This window comes from Rhinolophus sinicus, linkage group LG03, assembly GCF_036562045.2.
Source record: "Rhinolophus sinicus isolate RSC01 linkage group LG03, ASM3656204v1, whole genome shotgun sequence".
NCBI classification, from domain to species: Eukaryota; Metazoa; Chordata; class Mammalia; order Chiroptera; family Rhinolophidae; genus Rhinolophus; species Rhinolophus sinicus.
Window position 1 is genome coordinate 118,623,623 of NC_133753.1, and position 24,199 is coordinate 118,647,821.

Here is a 24,199-nt window from a genome sequence, read left to right on the forward strand (position 1 = left end):
CCTTAAAACACTCCTACCTGAAATCAATGAGCTAAGTAAGGGGAATGGAGGGCTCTAATACAAACTCTATCACAAATTAGGGATAGTGACCTGAGTTAAATCACTTGACCTTTGTGGCTCTAAACCATAACCTGAAGAATGATAATAAGTAGGAGTAATTATAACATCTGCAACAGATTGCTCAAAGAATAAGGTTATATGAGCAATAAAGGAGTTGCATTAAGTATATTATCAGATATTATTAAAGATGATTCAACCTTCATTTAAATAATTACCCTTACTAATTAGTGAAAAAACAATTTTTTTGGCCAAGGAAAGAATTCTATAGGATTTAGGAAACTAAAAATAACCCTACTACCTAGAAAGTAACTGAAAGAACTACTGGTGCTGGGTTTCTTTGATTCTATGTATCAATTCCTATAACCTAAGTATCAATAAAGGGATCTCATATAGGTATAAACGTGGATTAGGGCTCAAGAACACCTTCCATTACTTCAGAAAAATTCTGTTTCAGTTAATCTGCATATTATACTTTGCTTAAATTGAAAACAATTCATAATGTTTTCATTTGCTCAAAAAAATGTATTTGTCTCAGCATTAAAAAAAATTATACTTAATATGGGCACAGTTGTTAACTGATATTCATTAAAAGATAATATCGAGACTAGAGTTAGCAAACTTTTTTGTAGAAGACCAGATAATAAATATTTTGTGCTTTATGGGTATATAGTCTCTGTCTCAGATACTCAATTCTGTCATTGTAGCATGAAAGCATTCATAGGTAAAATATAAACAAATGACTGTGGCTATATTCCAATAAAACTTTACTTATAGATAGTGAAATTTGAACTTCATATAATTTTCATGTGTTATGAAACACCATTCCTCTTTTGATTTTTTTTTTAAACATTTAAAAATATAAACACCATTCTTAGTATGCTGTCTATACAAAAACAGGTGGTGGGCAGATTTTAACCCATAGACCATAGCTCGCTGGGGCCTGATTTAGACCAATAAGTTCCAAATAAATTACTTAAAAAACAGCTTTTTGTATTTTAAATTATTTATTTAAAATAATTTTTGTCATCTTTAAAATGTGAAAACATATTGTTCTTCAAAATCAAAATTTACAACTTCCAGCAAGTATGACTTGCTAAAAAAAGAACTTTTAGAAAACAATTGTTTAAATCTTCCTGTTATCTCTTCAGCTGGAGGAAAAAATAGGGTAATTTATACACAAATATTTTTAACTTTACATACCACAGATGCTCCTCTGCCAGTCTGTGTACTACCAAGCCATGGCATGTTGATTGGAGTGCCAGGATTGCTATGTGTATATGGGGTTGTACCTTGCACAGCTGTTAAATCATCACGAGCATGTATAACCAAGAAATCTTCTGACCTACAAAGGAATGTCAACCAGAATGAAAGCAACCTATCCATTCTTCATTTCTTCTATTATTCCTGAAAGCTCTAACATATGACTTTATGTTTCCCTTTAAAATTAATTTTCTTCAGCTCTTAACTCCTAACTCACAGACAATAACCTCACATATGAATAATTTCCGATCCCTTCACTTATTCTCTTTTAATCCCCAATTCCCTTCGTTAGAGCTCCTGCTACCCCCTCTTCATTCTTTAGCATACCAGCTTCCATTTTGCTTGCAAGCTAGGAATATTCCTTTAAAAAAATCTTTTGACAGTTATAGCTCTGTGGATATCATCATTCATATTGCAATGTTACTGGAAAAAAAACAATAAAGTATAAGGGTACCCTTTGGTTTCCATTTCTATATCATCATCTACCCAAGTATAGATCTGTGTAGCAAGGATTCCAGAAACATCCAGTTCTTGAACATCATGGCTTGAAGCAATTGCTATGCAGTTTCTATTTGCCTGAAAAATAAATCATACAGTAATTTTAAAATAAAAAACACAACATGTATATGAGCTACTTTTGAAAATGAAAACTACAAAATAGCCTCAAGAAATGATTAACTTTAAGATACAGAACATATAGCACTCTCACAAATGAATATTTTAAATTAATTTTAATAATTAAATTTTGAGTGTAATAATCATCAGCTTGAGTTTAGAGATATGCTTATGTTCTAAGAATTCAAGAGCATCCAACAGAAAGCCAGCTATAAATGGTAATGCGTGTACTACTTTATTTCTTCCAGCACTGTCTCTCTAATTTACCAGAATGGCCCAACCTCCCTAAGGCTTGTAAAATTCAGAACTAGGGAGGGGAGTGATCAAAGGTATGTATGCTTAGTATCATTAGAAAAGATTTGGGTTCCCTAAACTCTGTTCCGCTCCTGTAATGCAAACCACTTTGTGTGCAGGTATCTGGCCCTCGTCCTGTCGCTTTGTGGGAATTATAGCGTAGGAACCAGTGCAAAAATGCTGATATTCTGGCTATTGCTTTTGCTATTAGTGAAAAACTGTCCTTTGTCTCTGGACCAGGTATCATGTCTTTTAACAGCATCCATTAAATTGCAAAAGCCAACTTGTTAGCTGGAATATCTTAGGAGAATATCTCAGATCTTTCACAGCTATTGACACAGATAATTCACAACCAAACAAATGGGAAAAGTTCGATCATGTCGGCATTTTAAAATAATGCAATGTAAAGCAAAAGGTATTATTTCTTATCTGTAAATTTAACATATCTGGAGAAATAAAAATTAAACAGATACACTCAAACAGTAAATGACAGACTTTGTGTATGTGGATGATTGTTCATTACTAGTTACTTATATACCTCCAAAAAAAAAAAAAAAAGCAAAAATTTAGTTTGTTTTAAAGCATAGAATATTTAAAACCATATTTTCTTCAGGGGGAGTCAGTTGCTGGGCATAGACAATAATTTTGTATTTATATTTGACATGTATGTATCCTATTACCACATGAGAACTGCCTAGCTAAGGGGCTGATTCCAAACTTGCCTGTCTTGACAGAACTAGTCATTGTTCAGGGGTGTCTATGAGGGAATGAGACAAAAGATGCAGTTCAAGATGAGGACAGAATGACAAAGGAACTATATAGAAGAAATCAAAGAAAAGAGAGAGATAGCATAGAAAAGAAAGATGGAAAACCAAGTGGTGAAATGACTGTTGAATGGATAATGCCATAGGATATACATCTAGACAATATTTAAAAATTATTTTAAAATTAGGAATACATGAAAAAGGATATATACATATGTCCTTTAAGTTAACGGAAATAAAAGGAAATAAGAATATCTAGAAGTCACTATAAAATCTAGTAAGGCAATTAGGGAAGATAGGAGGGAAAAATGATCAACACAAATTTCAACCTTGCACCATTATACACAAGGCTACTGCTTCTGTAAGTAACTTATAGGTACCTCAAAAGAGAATGCTGAGTAGAAGGCTAATGAATACAAAGAAAACACTCTAGTTGGGAAGCTTTCATAAATGATAGGTCAAAAAAGGACACTTTCTATGAGTCACATGGGCTTAGATTTGATCTAATATTAAGAATCATATTCAACATATGTATAATGAAAACAGAAAACCTTTTCTTTGGATTAACCCTTAATATGTGTTATGTAAATTCTAAAGGGTATCACATACTTGATACTTTTCTTTGTAAAGTAGCAAAACATTATTTTATCTGGTATATATTTAAAATAAAAAATTATCAAACAATATAATCATTTTATAAAATAAAAAATTTATTCAGATTGCAATTTTAGGAGTGAGAAGTGTTTGGGGAAAAAGAAATACTGATGCTGAATAAACTGACAGAACAGGAAACATTCTCCAACTATGAATATTTAATACTTGAAGAAAAAAAAGTCTATATACTTACTTTATTAACAGCAAAGGCAGTAATGATATCAGATTCTTTATGAATAATTCTTGCTTTACCTCCAGGATATCCCAAATCTGCTTCTATCTAAATGGAGGAAAAGAAAATATAAAAATACAGTGATTTTAGTAATAGAAAGAATAATATATGCCAATCTGTCACTCAATACTTCCATAAATCATTTTAAGAAACTCTTTAGATAGTTTAAATCCAAAGGTACTATTTTACATGCTCAGTATTCCTAAAACAAAATTTATTTGACAAGGGGAATTTAAATTTGTTCAAACTTGCTTTTTCACACTGTTGATATAACATATAACTTCATTAATTGCTTATGTTCCCAAGCTGCAATGAATTAAAAGATCAAGACATTTTAATTTATTAAAGTAAACTTTGTTTGCCACATTTCTTAGCATTACAATCCTTTGATAATATTTTATAAATATTTAAAAACCAGATAGTAAATATTTTAGGTTTTGCAGACCACACAGGGTCACTGTTACGTATTCTTTTTTTAAATAACCTTATAAAAATATAAAGACCATTCTTAGTTTACAACCTATAGAAGAACAGATGGAATATGGCCTCCTGAATATAGTTCACTGATTCCTGGTCTAAAATAACTTCTAAGTTATAGAAGAAAAACCTGAGACCCTGAAAGGTAATTTTCCCAAGCCAATAATCATTTTAGTAGCTGAATAAAGCATAATTCAATGTACTTTAGATGAGGGAAATATATTCGACCTTATGCTTACCCCAGAGAAGGTGTATACAATACCTTTGAACTCAGAAGAGAGTACTGTATAAAATCGACATTTATTAAAATAGTTACACAAATATTTTATTAACTCTGGGTAAAAAGAGAAGAAAATTATTAAGAGTTGGAAATGTTGCTTAATGTAGGATAGTTTCATTTTATTTTATCCTCCTTAACCTTCAATCTTTAAAATGAATTACTATAAAATGTTTCACGACTTTCTATGAAGTGCAGAAGTTATTAATTTGAAATTAGAATACAACACATTAACTTCCCACAAAATTTAGATAAAAATATCATCAATGTCCATCCATTGTTTGACCACAAAACTGAGTAGGGTTAGCAATATTAAAAAAAAAAGGCAACTAAGATGACCAGGTAATTGTAATATTGAAAGAGATTTATAAGCAAACCAAAATAGCCCTATAGCCCTTTGCAAACAAAGCTCATAGTCACTGGATATAAAGACCTCAAATATATATCCTAATTTAAAATGCAATTTGATTATAAACAAAAAGGGGACATTCTCTAACTATGAATACTTAAAGACGATACTATGGAAACCAAGTGAAGCAAGACTTCTAAGAATTGATGGCTGGAGTCAACAGAATCAAAGGATACTGAAAAGCTGAAGTAGAAAAAGACAAAGAATTGATTACCGAACTTAGCGTACTGGAAGTCAATGGTGACTTTGACAAAGACAATCTCAGTGGAGTAGGCTGGAGATAACACGTAACTAGATTAGAGAGACGCATGACATCTGGTTGGTAAAATAGGAAGGGAAGCCCACTATTAGGGAGAAAAAAAAAATAGGGACAAAGAATCACAGAAGCATTCAACTGAGTTGATAATGTTTTATTTCTTAAACTGGGTGGTTTCTACATGGTGTTTCTAACAGTACTGTTTAAGGCTTGTATGACTCTATAGGCAACTCAATTAAACTTCCTAGATAGGGGATTAAAGAAATGGGGTGGTATACAGATTCAAAGGCAGGTTTTTGGTTTGCATTTGTGCCAAAAAAAAAGTATACAAGTGGACACTTTGGTCAGCGTTGCTCAAGCAGTAGTTTGCCATAATCAGAAGTGTCTGGACGCTGATGGCAACCACTTTGAGCACCTCTTGTAATTGCAGAAGTCAAGCATGACTTGTCATCATCTTTTGTTATGGTTATACCTTATTACAATTTTAATACAATTTTCCTTTCTTAAAATGTGTATACTTTTTTTGGCACCCTCTGTATTTGCTTATGTAGAAGAGAATAATCTAAGAGAGAGGCAAAACTTTATTAGAGAAGGGGGATAACTATTGAAGCAAAGTCCTTAGGTGGAAAAGAATAGATAGAACCAGTGCACAAGTGGAAGATCTGGCCTTGGATAAAAGAGTGACAGTTCATTTTAAGACAGGACAGAATAAAATATCTGAATATAGAACAGAATTATTTTGGAGATGGAAAAACTAGGCTAAATCTCTGCTGACTGCACTTATTTTGACAGCAAATGGGTTTAAACAGGTTTGGAAGTTTTCAAGGCACGTAAAGTGTAGAGAGAACAGGGCAAAAGGGCTGAGGATGTTTGTAAGGGATTTATCACAATGATGGATCATGGAACCTAAACTGGAAAAGGAAGGAGTGGGAACATGGTTAGCTAAAAATAGATACAGAACTTGCCTGTGCCCCAAACGTAATTTGCTAAAGGACATAACATAAAATCGTAGTTAACAACAACAAATATGGTCTTAAAGGTTTTTAATGTAAAGTTTTAAGTCATGCGTTATAAAATTTGGCAGAGCCAAAGCTTCAAGTCATGCGTCATAAAATGAAGAAAAAATAATTCAAATATCAGTGTTAAAAGAGACTTTAAGAGCTTATGCAGATCAAAAAAGTAAACATAGAATTACCATATGGTCCAGCAATTCCACTTCTGGGTATGTACCCAAAAGAACTAAAAACAGAGACTTGAACAGATATTTGTATACCAATGTTCAAAGAAGCATTATTCACAATAACCAAAGGATGAAAATTACCAATATGTCCATTAACAGATGAATGGATAAACAAAAAATGTTATACATACACAATGAAATATTATTTAACCTTAAAAAGGAAGGAAATTCTGATACATGCAACAGCATGGAAGAACCCTGAAGACATTATGCTAAGTGAATTAAGCCAGTCACAAAAGCACAAATATTGAATGATTCCACTTAATCAGATAATTAGGGTAGTAAAATTCATAGAGACAGAAAGTAGAATGGTAGTTGACTGAGGGTGGGGAATGGAGAGCTACTGTTTAATGGGTACAGAGTTTCTTTCAGTTTAAGATGAAAAAGTTCTGGAGACAGATGATGGTGATGGTTGCACAACAATGTGAATGTACTTAATGTCACTCAACTACACATTTAAAATGATTAAAGTGGTAAATTTTGTATGTATATTTTACCATTAGAAATTGATCTGAATAGTGTTTGTGTTCCACAGAGCTTCCTAGAAACTGGAGAAGGGAACAGTTCTAACAAACTGACTCCAGGACTCTAGTACTATCTCAATTAGAGCAGCAGGGTGTCTAAAACTATCAACCCTAATCTTCTATGTCACGGTGTTTCCCCGAAAATAAGACCTAGCCAGACAATCAGTTATAAGGCGTCTTTTGGAGCAAAAATTAATATAAGACCCGGTCTTATTTTACTATAAGTAAAATAAGACCGGGTCTTATATAATACCGAGTCTTATATAATACCAGTCTTATATTAATTTTTGCTCCTAAAAATGCCTTAGAGCTGATTGTCCGGCTAGGTCTTATTTTCGGGGAAACACCGCAGTAAATGAGGCTTTAAGGAAGAATGAGCTCGAGGTCTCAAACAAATCTACTGAAAACTGAACCGAGATTCTAGGTCTCATTATTGATTTTCAGTTACTACCACCTTCTATATTATACAGCTGTATATCTGGAGTACTTCAGCACTACTCTAGTGACGAACAGGCTTACTCAGTAAAACAAGCATGAAGTAAGATGAGATCTAAAGAGTGTCAAAGGCATACTGGAAAGAAATGAGAAGTAATCAAGTGAATATAAAGTGATACCAATACCCAAAATATTACGAAATATAAATATTAAAGGCAAAATCATTTTATTTTCAAACTTGGAGCAGAGAAATGCAAAGTGACGTTACCATAGATTCTACTGTGTATTACAAGGATAAGCACATATTATGAATAACTTTATAGTAATATAGCTGATAACTGATACAAAGCAGACAAATTTCTTGAAAGACATGGACTACCAAAACTCATGCGAAAAAAAGTAGATAATCTGAATTCCCTTATACCTGTTAAAGAATTTGGTTTGAATTCGAACCAAAAAACTCCAGACCCAGATGGTTTCTTTGGTGAATTCTACCAAGGAACAGATATTACTAATTCTACACAAATTCTTCCAAAAAATTAAAGAGGAGAGAACATTTCTCAACTCTTTTTATGAGGCCAGCATTACTTTAAAACCAAAAACCAAAAAAAAAAAAAAAAAGTCCAAAAAGACCCGTAGAAACAAACAAAAACCAAAAACATTATATAAAAAACTACAAACCAGTATCTCACATGAACATAGATGCAAAAATTCTTAAAATTTTTAACAAACCCAATCGATTAATATATAAAAAAGATAACACATCATGACCATACGGGGCTTATCCTGGGAATGCAAGGTTGGTTTAATATCAAACAAATCCATCAACCTATTTATCCATATAGACAAACTATAAAAAGAAAATCATATAACCATCTCAATATAGTCATGCACCACATAATGATGTTTGGTCAAGGACAAACTGCATATATGACAGTAACGATTATAATGGAGCTGAAAAATTCCTGTTGCCTAGTGACTTCATAGCCCTCATAACATGGTAATACAATGCATTACACAAATGCCTACACTGCATTACAAATGCCTACAGTAGTTGGTATAGTAATATACTTTATAGCCAAGAAACTGTAGGGGAACAGAATATGTCACCCCATAGTGTCTTCTTGGCATAAAAATTATTTTTGACTGGTTAATTTTAAGAAACAGTAGACATGGGAGAAGCTCTGAAAACCAAGTAGAAGATAGTTAACACTTTGTAAAAGACATTTACATTTGTAAGGGAAATCTCCATTTGTAAGGGTTTCTTCCTATCTCTACCAGGAAGATGGGGATGACCATATTTCTAGAAACTCTTATCAATACAGGAGACGAAAACTTAATTCTGAATAACAACCTTACCCTTGTTTCCTGTGCTTTTCCTGGTAACCTCCCATAACTGACTGCCCCCACCCCTAACATCTTTTATCTTCAGCTGAATATGATATTTAAGATGGTGCTTTTTGATGTAGTGTAATGACTATAGTAGTACAACATTCTCATTAACATTTTATCAAGTATCAAAAGAAAAATCTTTCGGTAAAAATTCACTATAATGAATAGACTGTAGGAATTAACTATTAGCAAGGCAAAGAATACTGTTAACTGATTAACAGTTTGAATTACATTCTTTCAAAACTCCCAAAGGCCATTAGAAATTTCCAAAGTATGGACTGCATGCATTTATTTTGCCAAGGTTTTTGTTATACACGTGACAGCAAATCAGACTTTTTTATTAACTGCATAGAATTATTTCTATTTACCAAAATATTCATTTGGGAAAAAATAAGAGGTGGGAATTCACAGTCTTAACACGTTGTGTACGGATCACGAGAATCTTCGTTTTTTTCTGAGCAGATTTTTATGAGGGATTTAAACCCCGCCGTATGCAACGTGTTAAAACAAACAAACAAACAAAAAACTCTTGAGAAATTTTTTTCCTGAAAATCACTCCATTGAGATAGTCTTAAAATCAGAATGTGAAACGCATGAATTATATATCAACCTAATAAAAGCTTATTTGAATGTGTGATCACATAACATTTGGGGGTTATTTCATGATTGCACAAGTTCTCATCCTTTGTATTCTTGTTCTCAAGTACTTATGAGTACTTACTTATACATAAGACAATATGCTTGTCAAAAATAGCTATAGGCTATTTTTAACAGTAAAATAAATGTTATATAATAGTATTTGGTATATTTTAAGAAATTAGTATCATAGGAAAGAACTTTAACTTCAAAAGTGATACTTGCAAAAACAGAACACTACTACTATACTTTCTGTGATGGCTATTATAATTACATTTTATTAATAACCTGTATTTACTCAGAAAAATCTGTATCCAAAACAGGATACATTCAACTCCTTTTAAAATTGCATTCTCTTATTATTAAAACAATTTTCTGATTGCAATATTTAACTTGTTAAAATAAAAGAAGAATAAATTGAGGGAATAGTAATTTAATTGCAATGAAAACAAAGTCCAGTCCAAAGCTAAAATGGAAACATTGTTTTTCTTGTTAAAGAATGCAATTTCTAATTTCAGTTGAATGATGTTTTGTACCTTATTGATGTTTGGCTCCTCCATCATAGAATTTTTGATGGTTTCACAGTTGTCCTCTAATGACTTCATTAAGAAAGAATAACCACATGACAAAGAGTAAGGACGAGATATAACATGCAAACTATTGGGGATATATTTTTTAAATTGTATTTTTAAACAAATTTACTAGAAAACAGCACTGGACTGAGTTACTATTTTTTAAATTTCATATATCTTGAAAGAAGCATGTGGGGGGTGCACAGTTAGGGGGAAGGGGTTATGAAAAACTTACTCAAAACTCATTAACAACCACTATAAATTTCATTTGATCTCCTAAGAAATTTTTACTCATTTTTAAATGTTGACATTAAAGCAAGATTGCGCCCCAAGTATTTCATAGTATTACAAAATTCAGAGCTATTCATGCCAAAGTACTATCAACTGAAAATTAAAGTCAAATTGTTCTCTTACACAGTACTATGTCTTGTCTCACTCCTCATAAAAACCTACTGATTAAAACATTTTGATTTCTAGGTTTCTAATTCTCTCCTTCTCTTGATTTAGCCAGAAATAGTCAATAAACTGCTTGGAGGCACATATCCTCCTTAAAAGGGGATATCAGCACGCGTTAAAGAAAGATCTGGTTCAAGACCTTTAGTACTCAGAAAATTAAAGAAAACACAAAGGAATTGGGGACAAAGATGACAGCTGCCAAACACTTTTTTGTTGTAGTTGTTGGGAATGAGTCACATGTAGTCTATTTGCAGCTATCTGTACTTAATTTCCAAATAAATAGAAATAGGAAAAACCTTCTATTTTAAAAATGCACGTATCATTGAACAACATTGTAGAGGGAAAGAAAGATCTGAGGATACACCAGGATTTTAAGATCAGAGGAAGAAAATTTCATTTTCAAACACATAAAGGAATAAAGAAAACAGCAGCAATCTCAAAATATTCTCCATCATCTCCCATCCAAAGTACAGGGTCTTTCATGAATCTATTTCCTAACCACCTAAAAAGTTGGAGTGACTTGGATTCAACTATTTAAGTATAACCATAATTTTATTTAAAAAAGGGATGGAAGGTAATTTTGTTAATACCAAAAATAGGCCAGTCAACTTTCCAGTAAAGATTAACTAATTTTCTACCAACTCTACAAAATTAATATTCTATTTTGTTCATCCTGTCTATGTTTTACTATAAAAAATTTCCTTATCATATTCCTTTTGTCCCTTTAAGAGTATCACTATCAAGAATAAAACAACAAAGCAGAAATAATAAATTTCTAATTACTACCATTAATCATGCTAGGTTTTAAATAAGTTAAATGTACTGGTTAAAACACTACAAAGTAGAAGGCATTATACTCACTTTGCAGACAAAAAACACTGCAATTCAGAGAAAATATTTATCTTACTGATAGTTATAAAGCTTTTAGTCCAGCATTCATATTCCTGCTTTTGAGTAAAATACTTGAAATACAAAAATAACTTTAAAATTTTCTTAAGATCTCATGAAACTCCTAAGGAAACTAAGAATAAAATAACATGAATTTAAAAGGTGTAGCTGTACTCATTTATCTTTTTGCTACAGTGTTTCCTGGAAAATAAGCCCTAGCATGATTTTTCAGGATGACATTCCCCTGAACATAAGCTCTAATGCGTCTTTTGGAGCAAAACAATATAAGACCAGGTCTTATTTTTGGAGAAACACGGTATCTTTCCTTACTCGTTCTGGCTTGGTTATTGTACTCTATTCCCTTAACGATTCTATTCCCTAATTCAACTAAACAATGTAGGGGTACAATAGCTTTTTGTTTTGTTTTGAAAACCATTTCATTTCCCAAATACACTAAATGTATCAGAGGTAAAGAAATGTATTTTTACGACTATATTAATCAAATATGGCAATGTTTTTAAAAAAACTTATTTTGTATTTGAAAGTATTATGCCAAATTTGCATATTCATATAACAAGGTAAATCATAGAAACCAAAAAAGTAACAAGCACAGTAAACATGCTTTTTCTACAGAACAATACAGCAGTACTTTGTACACTATTATCAGAATGCTTTAACTTGTAATAGATTATTTTAGATAAAGATATCTTTTTAAAATAAGAAACATTACCTCACCAGTAAACATAGACTAATTAGTCTGACACAATTATCTAGCAAAATAATTTTTAATTTTATTTATCCAAAATTTTTCTTGAACTTTTTAAATAATTCATATACTAAATATTTAAGATACATCTTACACAAGGTTATACAGAAATACATTCATTTGTATTGTATTTACTGTATTTATTGTTTGTCTAGATATCAATGTTATACTAAGGTACACATATCAAAAGTCTTCTAAATTAGCAAGAACACTATATATTTTTTCCTGGCTTGGCTAATTCAAATACATTTACATAAAACGGGCAAATACTAAGTAATAGTGCATACAGTTGCCTCTTACAAATTAGTGCTTAAACTGAGAGACAATGATATATATAATTCTCTTTTTTTTCAAAGAGGTTGGACGCTATCTTGCTTTTTGCTGTGTATTATGAAGCCATTCTATTTCCTGATTTCTCCAACTAAAATATCTTCCTTTTTCCCTCCCACGTCAAAAACTGCACAAAGCTTCTTTTACACTAGTTCAGTGCTTCTCAAAATGTGATCCACAGACCAGTTGCCAGTACTGAACTCTGTTACTGGTCCATGAGGAGATAAGGAATTAACTACATCATTAAGTTCACTGTTTAGTTTACCCGATATTTTTAAATAGCAAATTGTCTCAAAGAAAGAAGCAAAATGTTAATTTACATTCAGGTGCAAGTCTCCCATATCATCACATTGAAACTTTTTAGTAGCACTAAACTGAGAAAAATAACCATTATAATGATAATATGAACCAGTTACAGTATTATTATAAATTGAGTTTACAAAATTTCATTAATCATAATCAATGGAATAAACTGGAAATATATGTATTCGAAATGTTTTCAATATATGGACCTAGTTTCAATTAAACTTCTAAGATAAACTTAACTGTCACATGAAAATCATGGGAACTTTCTACTTTAATCTCTTAAATTGTTGAATCATGACAACTCAAACACAGGAAACAAAAAACGGAATCTTAACGTGAACAATTATCTTTTTTGGGAAAAAAATGTCCCAAATACACATGAATTAGTTACTTTAAATTAAATTGACTTAGGAAAATATTGACCCTCTCTTTCCTTTTCAATTACTTTTCTTTACATTAACTGCACAGTATATGTTTATGGTATAAAATGAATTTTTAAGAAGTCTTTAAAATGCAATGTGATTCTTTATAGTTATATAATACAGAAGACTTTAATAATAAACAATAAACGGGTTTTAACTTATACACACCTCATTTAGACACCTTTTCTTGGTGAATATATTTCTGATAAAGGTTTCCTGAATTTCTTCCTGCTTCACCAAGTACTGCCAAAGTCTCTTCACAGACAGTGCCAGATGGTGTTTGGATCTATATAGAGACAGTATATTTAATCATACTCTTCAGCGATTTCTGATTAACTTGACCACATTACATTAGTGGTATATAAATGTTCATAATAATAAATTAACTAGGATCAGACCAAACCATCTAGCACAGCAATTGGCAAACTTTTTCTTGAAGGACTGGAGAGTAAATATTTTAGGCTTTGTGGGCCATAAGGTCTCTCATACAACTACTGGACTCTGCCACTGAAATAGAAAAGCAGCCAGAGGTAATATTAAAATAAAAAGGCGTGGCTGTGATCCAATAAAACTTTATTTACAATGTAGGAGGAGGGGTAAATTTGGCCCCACGGGTTGCAGTTTGCTGACCCCTACCCTCAGTTGTGCTTCCTAGAAGAAATCTAGAAGCAAAACTACTTAGTGTTGTCTGAATACATATCAGTTCATGAACTCTGTTACTGATGTGCAACAAGGTAAGAGCTTGTGAAAAATGTAAATAAGCTGTCATTATGTCAACTACATTGTTCAGTTGAGTTAACAATTTTTGTAGCAAGCCTTTCTTGATGAAGCAAGTACTGCATTGATTTACCTTTTGGTGCACTTTAAACTCCTCATGGACAGCAAAACAGATTGTTAACTGGCTATTTTAAATAGCACTGCTCCCAAGTGGGCGTCAGTAAACTACGGCCCACAGGTCAAATCCAGCCTGCTTTCATTTTCGAAAATAAAGTTTACTGGATCACACCCTTCATTTACTTATTGTCTACAGATGCTTTCACCCCACAATGGCAGGGGTGAAGAATTGCCACAAGGACTGTGACTCAAAATCCAAAATATTTCCTTATCTGGACTTGTGCAGGAAATGTTTGCTAACCTCCAGACTATAATATGCATCACACAAAGACACAGGTATGAGCCCAGAACAGCAAATTATACATAAAAAGACATATATTTTTTCTTTAAATACTACCTGAAAACAATTTAGTAAAACTCACACTTAAAAACAGTATCCAGAAAAACCTACTTGAAAGGAGTGTTTGTAGGTTCCAGCAAAGCTTTGTGGCGGAGAATTGCAGGACCTGCAGACAAACTCTCTTCAGAGGTATGGATTGCGATATAGTTTTGAGGTGGCCCACCATGGATTTCAAGTCGTCGGAGAAGAACTTGTTCCCAATACTGAAGAGTTTTCAGAACTGTATGACAAAGTGGTGAACTAACTGGAAGCTCTAAAAAGAGAAAATAAAATTGACCCACATTTATCTCCTGTAGTAAAATGCTATATTCAATTGTAAGAATGACTAAGGTAAGGCTTTAACACACATTTTGCCAGAGGAAATGTGAAACAGGTGGGTACAGAAATCCAGAGGATTAAAAAGAGGATGTCATAAATCAATGTAACATTTCAACATAATTAGGTGGCCTAGGACAACAGAAAAAAAGGGAATTCTATGTCAAAACTACATCATAGCTTTACTACTAGTACTTGGAATAATATTTATGGCTTATTATTTAAATGACTGTTATATTAATTACTGCTTTTGACTTTAATTTCACATTAAAAAATGTACCTGAATATTACAAAAATATGTCTGCAAGGAAAATAAATTGCTTTACACCTTTGTGTCAGCCCAATTTCTATATGGCATATAACCAAGATTTGCTTAGAAAATTAAATAATACACAAAAGTGAAAAAAAAAGTTAAATAATACTATGTAACTCAGCACTCCGATTCTACACTTCCATACTCCCGAGTCTCGATCCCACACTCAACTTTTAGCTATTCATGCTATTTACCTACAAAAATCTAAATAACATGCTTATACAGTGAATTCTTTTTTTTTTAATAGCTCATCTTTTTTTTAAATTTAATTTTATTTTTTTTAAAGATTTTTTTATTGGGGAAGGGGAACAAGACTTTATTGGGGAACAGTGTGTACTTCCAGGGCTTTTTCCAAGTCAAGTTGTTGTCCTTTCAATCTTAGTTGTGGAGGGCGCAGCTCAGCTCCAGGTCCAGTTGCCATTGTTAGTTGCAGGGAGCACAGCCCACCATCCCTTGAGGGAGTCTAACCGGCAATCTTGTGGTTGAGAGGACAGTGCTCCAACTGAGCCATCCTGGAGCTCAGTGGCAGCTCAGCTCAAGGTGCAGTGTTCAATCTTAGTTGCAGGGGGCGTAGCCCACCATCCCAGCGGGAGTCGAGGAATCGAACTGGCAACCTTGTGGTTGAGAGCCAACTGGCCTGTGTGGGAATCAAACCCGCAGCTTTCAGTGTTAGGAGCACAGAGCTCCAACCACCTGAGCCACAGGGGCCGGCTCCTATACAGTGAATTCTTGATTTTTCAATTTTAGAAATGATCTTCAGATATATAATTATGGAATATCAGAATAAACTTCTCCTCTGTCGATAGTTCCAATATAAGCATGTAATAAGTTTTTGGTTAAATTGGTATTTTAGTTTTTACCTTGTTTTACATATGTAAATACATATCAAAGTTGAACCACCTGGTATATTACCATGCCCCTTTCTTTCCTGTTTATTTTCCTTGGCATTAACAATCACTAAGGTTTTGCATTTGCTTAGTTTAGTATGTGTCTACTACTATGAAATCTCCCAACACCTCGGCTACAGGTATAAATACAGTCACTCACATTAGGTTCAAATCCCCTGCTTTCTTGGATGTTGTCCTCCTAAAAGCACCTAACAATATGATAGACATATTTACAGGTGATTGGTCTGGTTAAAAGAAACCTATCTTCTACAACAGGATGATTTTCCACTATTTGAAAAAAAATACAAAATAGTACATCAAAAGCAATGGCAATATTAATTCATGTTAAGATATTTATTACCTGCAAGATCATGACCTGCACAGGGATAGAAAGTCTTCAAATTTTTGAGCACCAACTGCACCATTGCCAAACGCATCAATGACCAACTAAAAATAAAGTAACAGTAAATCTGTTAAAAATTTACTTAAGGATTTAGAAGAGTATATATACCACTCTTTTTTGTTTGTTTCTTTGTTTGTTTTTTTCCTGTGTCTCTTTTTTTATTTTATTTTTTATTTTTTAAATTTATTGGGGTGACAATTGTTAGTAAAATTATATACCACTCTTTGACCCAACAATTCCACTATTAGGAATTTACCCTGAAGATACACTTCCAGAAAAACAAAATACATGTATGCAGCATTGGAACTGTAGGTGAGTGTTATGAACATTTGCAATTTTTATAATATGTGGAAGCCATTTTAAAAATAGTAATCATTGATATCTTAGAGTACTAGTGTTCTACTGAAAAGACATTAGATTTTCTAGGCGAAAATAGTGGGGTTTATTTATCTCAGAGAGCAAAGGGAAGGAATAATCTGATAGCAACATTTGTGAGGAGTGATCAAAAGTATAAGTAACCCATTCATGGAAAATAAGAACTTAAGTGTGGAATAATTAAGGAAAGGAATTTAATAATTTCAAGTAAAGAAATCTGAGTTATAATGTGTTATAAGTCTGCAAGCTACTAATTTCACATGTATTATTTTCAAAAATATTATATATGAAAACCACGATAAATTTTTAAAAAGAAGCTTAAAATTAAGTATTCCATACCTGTATGAATTTGAATTAGAATGCTCCTGGAGATGGAAATCTGAAGCTAAAACATCATCATCATCATCGTCGTCGTCCTCACTTTCCAGACTCTCCTCTGAATCATATTCTCCTTTACTTAGGGAAGGGGGTAGAAAAGGCTAAAATAAAAACATTACAGAATTTATCATCCAACTATCTGATTTAATACATTTAATTATATACTCTAATATTAGCAATTTATCCCACTTTCGGATACTTCACTATCCGAATGCAAACATTCACTGCATTGTTTGATCACACCTTGTTGTAGTCGTGCTATAAAGAAAAAAAAGACAGAGCTGGAATCGAGAACATTAACAAAATCTGTGATAAGCTGATCATGAAAGGCCTCTGTGAAAAGTGGCATTTAAGTGAGACCTAAAGAACAAGAAGAAATAGACCATATAACAAAAAGGAAGAAAAGCATTTTAGGCATTAGAAATAGTATACACAAAGGCTTTAATATGGGAAAGAGTTTAGTACGAAAAACAAGCAAGAGGATAAGTGTTAGGATAAAGGTCAAAAGAGAATGGCAGATGACAGTTCAGGTAGGGTTTTTGTTGATAACAATATACAGTGTTAACGGAATGCCACTAAGGAATTTTAAGTGAGGGACAGGTATTGAGATTTATATCTTAAGAATATTACTGTGACCATTCTCTTATGAGAGAAAAGCCAAATATCAAGAGTAGAAATGGAGATATTGGTAACTAAGGCAACAATTGGCCATCTAGATACAGGTGTTAGTGATGGAGATGGAGAGAAATAACAGATTCGCAGTATACTGAAAGATTTGCTGATAAATCTAACAAGCAAGGGAAAGGGAGAAAAAAGGTGATTTCTGGGTTTCTGGCTTGAGCAACTATAAGGATGAAGATGCCATTTACTAAAATGGGAGGACTTTGGTTGTGTAAAAGGAAGGTACTGGAGAAAATAAATACCCAAATCCAAAATTTTGAAGAATTTCAAGATTCACATGTCAGGTAGAAAAGGATGAAGAAAGAAGACTATGAAGGAATAAATTTAAGGTTAGGAAAAAAAACTAGAAGACATTTGCATCTGAGAACAAGACAGAAAAGTATTTCATAAAAGAGAGGGAATGGTCACATGTTGAATATTGCTGAGAGCTGAAATAAGATGATGATCAAGAAGGTTCAGTTCTATTCAACAACCTGGGTGTCAACTGATTCTCAACATTACCAGTTTCAGGGGAGTATTTGTGTCACAAGTCATACAATGGGTAAATATGAAAGGGATCTAAGGTAATAGAAGAAAAATGTGTTCAGTAGTTCCCCCCTTATCCATGGTTTCATTTTCTGTGTTTTCAATTACCTGTGGTCCACTGCAGTTTGAAAATGTCAAATGGAAAATTATGGAAATAAACAATTCCTAAGTTTTCAAATGTGTCCTGTTTTAAGTAGCATGATGAATCTCGCACTGTCCCGCTCAATCCCACTACACGCCCATTAGTCACATAGTAGTCATCTTGGTTTTCAGATCAAATGTTGCAGTATTGCAGCACTTGTGTTCCAGTAACCCTTATACGTAGTAGCCTAACACTACATCACAATGGCCATGTCATTCATCTTACTTCATCTCATCACGTAGGCATTGTATCATCTCATACCATCACAAGAAGGGTGAATACAGTACAATAATATATTTTGAGAAAACGTGAGAGACCATATTCACATAACTTATTACAGTATATTGTTGTAACTCTTCTATTTTTTTATTATTGTTGTTAACTTCTTTTCATTTTTTGACGTACTTTCATCATTGTTAGCCAATTCCCTTTTAATTACCCAATTTTGTAAATGTCGCTTGGGTTTATCATGGGAGACACGCTTTCCTGTCTGTGTATGAACCAAATAACAGACTCTAAATAACCAATTACCAACAGACTTTGAAAGAATTATTGTGATTGGTCACAGATCATGAGGTGCATCTGTTTTCATTGTAATTTGTGGATTGAAGAGCTGGCAGGGAACTTTATAGGTTACATGATTACTTACATTTAATATATTGTGATAACTTAAATTTCAACTGTGTTGTTTAGGGACTAAACAGAGGTAACTGAAATTTGTGCATATCAGGACAATGCAGGACTGCCTGTCGTGTAGAAAAGGAATGAGAGTATGGATGGCAGCTTAACTTCTGGCAGTTTTGATTCCTTAATCACTATCAAGTACATTAGTATTAAGGTGTTAACTAGTTTTTCTTTTCATCCTACTAAGAACTTTGTTTTGTTTAAAATGCAAAAATCACAACTTATCAAAGAGCTGTCTTAAAAACTGGTTGGAAATACAGCCAAATATTTTAGGGTATATATTTTGGTAATATTTGATAAAATGAAAATTTTCTAAGCCAGAGTGGGAAAATATTTGGAAGCACCAACAATTACACTTATTTTAATTAAACATTTCCATTTCTATTGAACCGCATTAATATTACCTTGGCTATAAAATAGTCCCAGATACTGAGCTCGGGTGGGATGAATTTCTCTTTGACTGTCAGTGACTCCTGGCTTACTGGTGTTGAGGAAGAGGTCGGTGGGGCAGATTCTTTGCAAGACATTTTTGATGGCCTAAAACGTTTGTTCTGTTTCTCTCCTTCGTCCACTAGCGAAGAAACTAATAAGAACAAAGAAAAGTATTATTAAATAAGTACTATTTTCATTGTACTCATTTTACCTACTTTTACATAAGATCAGTGGTTAACCACAATATAACCATTCAATATAACCATTAACTAAAATATAACCATTCAATATAATCCTAAAACAGATTCTTACTGACAGCAAGATAAAAAAATAGGGAGAGGAAGTGAGACAAAAATCACCTTGCATTGCAATCTCTGATTTATTTCAACTTGTCTCTCACTCTCTGAATGTTGATTTATTTGTTGTATATGTAGGTAATAGGATGTAATATCTGTTTATAAATGAACTCACAGTGTAGCTAAGACCACAACAGGAAATTATCTACATGATTTTTAATTTTTTTAAGAATATCATGGGGAAAAACATATCATGGGATGTTAATGTTAATTAAAGGCAACAACTCACTTATAAGAGTCTTCATTAATCAACTGGTCTTTTATCTACATATAAAACTACATTTTCAGTGAAAAAAAAATCAAAGACATAACTACTTAATTAAACTGATTCAGACTTTTAGAAATGGCTTGGAGATGGAATTTTCTAGTCAATGGAATAACAAAGAAGGGGTAGAAAATGTAATCTTTATTGTTTTAACTTCTAAACACTTTACAGTATTCTCTTAGTATTTTACTTTAGAATATTAAGGGCATTAGCATAGAAAAACATGTTATACAAATCTTTAATCAACACTAAGTCACCGGATACAAATTACCAGTAGAAAATCAAGGATTTCCCAGAATAGGCATGTCTAATAGGTGAACAACTCCAATTAAGGAACACCAATATTCTTCTTCAGTGGTTCCAGTGATAATTCACTTACCTTCCAAAGGAATGTAAATATCTGCACTGTAATACAATTTTGTCTTACTGTTTGAAGCTACTCAGCTTGCATAAACAGCATGCTCATGCATTACATCAAGCTATAGCCAAGCTGAGTTTAACAGAATAGTTCAGAAAAAAGGAAATTAAGTTGAATAAAATTAGTACTTTAAGAGATTGCAAAAAAGTGGTATGATTATTATGTAATCTTTCAAACAACTTTAAAAGGAACTGAAAAATGTGTAATTTTTTTCTTTGTTCTTATTGGTAATTGACAATCAACAATCACAATTCTAATGCATCTGTTGCATATGTTTATATACATTCTAAAACTTAAACTGTTTTTGCGAAATTCTCATCTGGTAAAAAATTTAGAATATAAAAGGATTTTTTACCTTTCAAAAGATTAATGGTACAGTTTAAGATAAATTATCATTTGGCTTTAACATTACTATTTTACTTTTGTTTTTAGATCATTAGGAGGCATGTTAATATAGGTTAGGGGATCTTTGGAAAATAAAATTAACAAGCAATGCTAAATAAACAGATTTTGTCAAGATTGCTATGTCATAAAAATGTAGAGTTTTTAAAGCAAAATATGAGAGGGGTCTTAAAGTGAGAACACATTTGAAGTATAGGTTGTGAATCCAGACACATGATATGAAAATAAGAGATTAAGTATACTGGGGAGAAATGTTTAAAATTACAGATTCAATGCCAGAAGCATAAAACTATTTATCAAAATACTACTGGTAAACAAATAGGGGAAAATGGCAAACTGCTTCACAGCACTGAATGTTATATTATTAATTGAAATGCTATAAATAAAAGGACCTGAGTGCAGAGAAATGATCTGTAGCTCATCATTAGGGTAGATGCTCCCTCTTCTCCTTCAAATTGCAGTTAAGACCTAAGATAATTTTATGCTTAAATCATGTTGATTAGAGTGCTCATGAAACTTAGAGGCACCAAAAGAGACTATTTAGCTGTCAGGTACAATTTCAATTGCTTGTTTCTGAAAATGCTAATAATTAAATATCAAGAACTTCTGCCACCCCTTGGGTAAAAACCAACTACTGTTCCCTTTTTAAGGGGGGATATGGGTACTTTACCAGTAGTAATAGAAGGAAAAAATCTGTATTAGGAAGAAATGAAAAGGAAATTTAGATATAAAGTTTATAAATTTAAGGGGCACGGATAGGCAAGAAAGTGGGGAAAGAAAAACTAAGGTATGCATGGGAAAAAAGACAGAATCATGTCTTGACATAAATCTTTTTCCCCTTTCTTCCGCACCAGCTCATGGAACCAACTGTGAGTGGTGGTACACGGTAGCCCCCGGCAGCCCACAGCAGCCCACGCCGATCTCCAGCTGCTCACGGCAGCCCAGCTCCAGAGAGCGCCAGGGTTCACAATCTTAGCTGTAGAGGGCGCAGCTCTCTGGCCCATGTGGGAATCGAACCAGCGACCTCAGCGTTAGGAGCATGGAGCTCCAACCATCTGAGCCACCAGGCTGGCCCCAATATAAATTAAAAAAAATAAATTTCTTAGCTGCTTTGGATTCACAGAATGTACTTTTTAAAATGTGCTTTCATGTCAAGATTGTGGACTGAGCATGCAAATAAATATACCTTCCTTCCCTTGTAAGAAGCCCTATCCTCACCTCCAGCACATTCTGCAGTGGTTTTTTTAGAATTATAGAAGTAACTCCCAAAAGAACTCAAAACAAATGGATAAATGGCTAAGTGGCTACATCTAAGGAATGGACATGGGAGATACTGAGGAGTAAGACAGTGTTGCTTTTTATCCCAAGATCTTCTGCACTACTCAATTTGTTACCACACGTACAGTGCACTTTGACTAAAATTAAAACACAAAAAGCAGGCTACTAGTAAGTTTACTTTTTCAATTTGTCAGTTTAAATCAGACACAACAAAATTAATATTCTGAATCTAGATTTAAATGTTACTTCTTTTAAAAACTGACCTCACAGTAACCAGGGAAACTATCTCATTCTCTCCTTGTCAATCTAAGGCCCCGCTATGCACAGGGCTATTCATGAGTGTGCCAGAGTGTGTGTGAAGCTTCAGGAGGCACACTGTCCTGGACTTTGAAATTTAGCTCCATTTTTTTTTTGGGGGGGTGGGCTAAATAATTTAACGGATGATTTAAAACATTTTATACCAAAAGAAACATACATGGAGAAGATAAAAGTAATGCAAGTTTAAGAGAAAATAGATTTCAAATCTAATTCTTGCTTTCAGCAAGGAAACTCAGTTTTAGAGGTCTCCAAAGAAGTATATATATTCACTCTCTTTTGTCATTAGAGGTGTGAGAACTACAAATGTTTGTGAACACAACTGAAATGTAAAACTTGAAAGTTGAGTAACCAAAGTCTCAAAATTATATATAAAACATAATTTTCAAAGACTCTTAAAAGGAAAAGACAAAAATTAGATTAAAGGAGCAGTGAATTTAAGGTAGTTCATAATCCTTAAAGAATAAAATGATAAAAAAAAAAAGTCTGATGGGATATTATCTAGACTTTAGAAAGACTATTTTACTCTATAAGTCTTCCTAGGATTATTACTTTGCACAGTATCTTGCATCTGCTTCACAGATATCTATAAAGATGAACTGATGAGTATCATAATAGAGAGTAGTGATTTGTCTCTAAACCACAGGTAGAGCAAGGTAGCCTCCAAAGTAGTCGGTGTTCAAATGATTCATTGAAATGTGGAAGGAAAATATTATAACTCCTATTTAGATTTATTTTTTAGTAAGTAAAGGGGGAAAGGAGGATGAGAAAAGAAGAAAAGGGGCAAGAATGGGAGAGGGAGAAGATCAGCAGAGCAGGGCAGAGTGGAGGAGAAGGAGAAGAGAGGGAAGAGGGTGGAGGGAAAGAAGACACAAAGGGAAGAAAGAAAATGGAAATGGGCAGGGAAAGAGGAAAGGGGAAGGAAGAAGAGGTAAGGGGAAAAAGAAAAGAAAATTTGTTAACCTTTAATATTTGGATACACAATTGTACGTTTTTATAAATAAATGTACATATATTGGTGGTTTGCTCAAGCATAGTTGGTGGATAGGGTTATGTAATACAAATTCTGTAGATAATGGCCCTAGAGTACTACTTTTCAATCACCCTGAAGGCTAAAATATGGATATGCCTATAAGATTTCAGCTCAAACTTAACAGACTTATTACAAATTGAATGGAGTAAACACACACACACACCCTACTACTACCACTACTACTACTACTATTACTACTACTACTCAGGAGTGAAAAGGAGAAATCCTGTTACATGCTACAGCACAGATGAACCTTGAGGACATTACCCTAAGTGAAAGAAGCCAGTCACAAAAAAGACAAAATACTGTATGACTCCCCCAAATGAGGTATCTAAAGTAGCCAAATTCAAGGAAACAAAGTAGAATGGTGGTTAGCAGGGGATGGGGAGAGGGGGGAGAGGAGGGAGAAAGGGGCAGTTGTTTAATTTGTAAAATGAAAAACTCCTGGGGATTTGTTTCACAACGATGTGAATGTATTTATCACTACTGAACTGTTCA

The 24,199-nt window shown here is 33.1% G+C and overlaps 1 protein-coding gene across 5 annotated transcripts in view; it reads right to left on the reverse strand.

The window, feature by feature from the left end:
* DMXL1 (Dmx like 1) overlaps positions 1–24,199 on the reverse strand; it is a 111,613-nt gene that overhangs the window by 22,433 nt on the left and 64,981 nt on the right. For 3 of the 5 annotated variants that reach the window (XM_074328571.1, XM_074328573.1, XM_074328575.1), the window contains 9 exons: positions 19,607–19,785; positions 17,132–17,271; positions 16,376–16,461; positions 14,551–14,752; positions 13,434–13,551; positions 10,062–10,124; positions 3,841–3,927; positions 1,775–1,896; positions 1,261–1,402 (listed from right to left, as the gene is read on the reverse strand). In XM_074328571.1, coding sequence (XP_074184672.1) covers positions 1,261–1,402; positions 1,775–1,896; positions 3,841–3,927; positions 10,062–10,124; positions 13,434–13,551; positions 14,551–14,752; positions 16,376–16,461; positions 17,132–17,271; positions 19,607–19,785 — 1,139 coding nt within the window. The remainder of the gene's footprint in view (positions 1–1,260; positions 1,403–1,774; positions 1,897–3,840; positions 3,928–10,061; positions 10,125–13,433; positions 13,552–14,550; positions 14,753–16,375; positions 16,462–17,131; positions 17,272–19,606; positions 19,786–24,199) is intronic. The other 2 variants (XM_074328572.1, XM_074328574.1) reach the window with 1 other exon arrangement.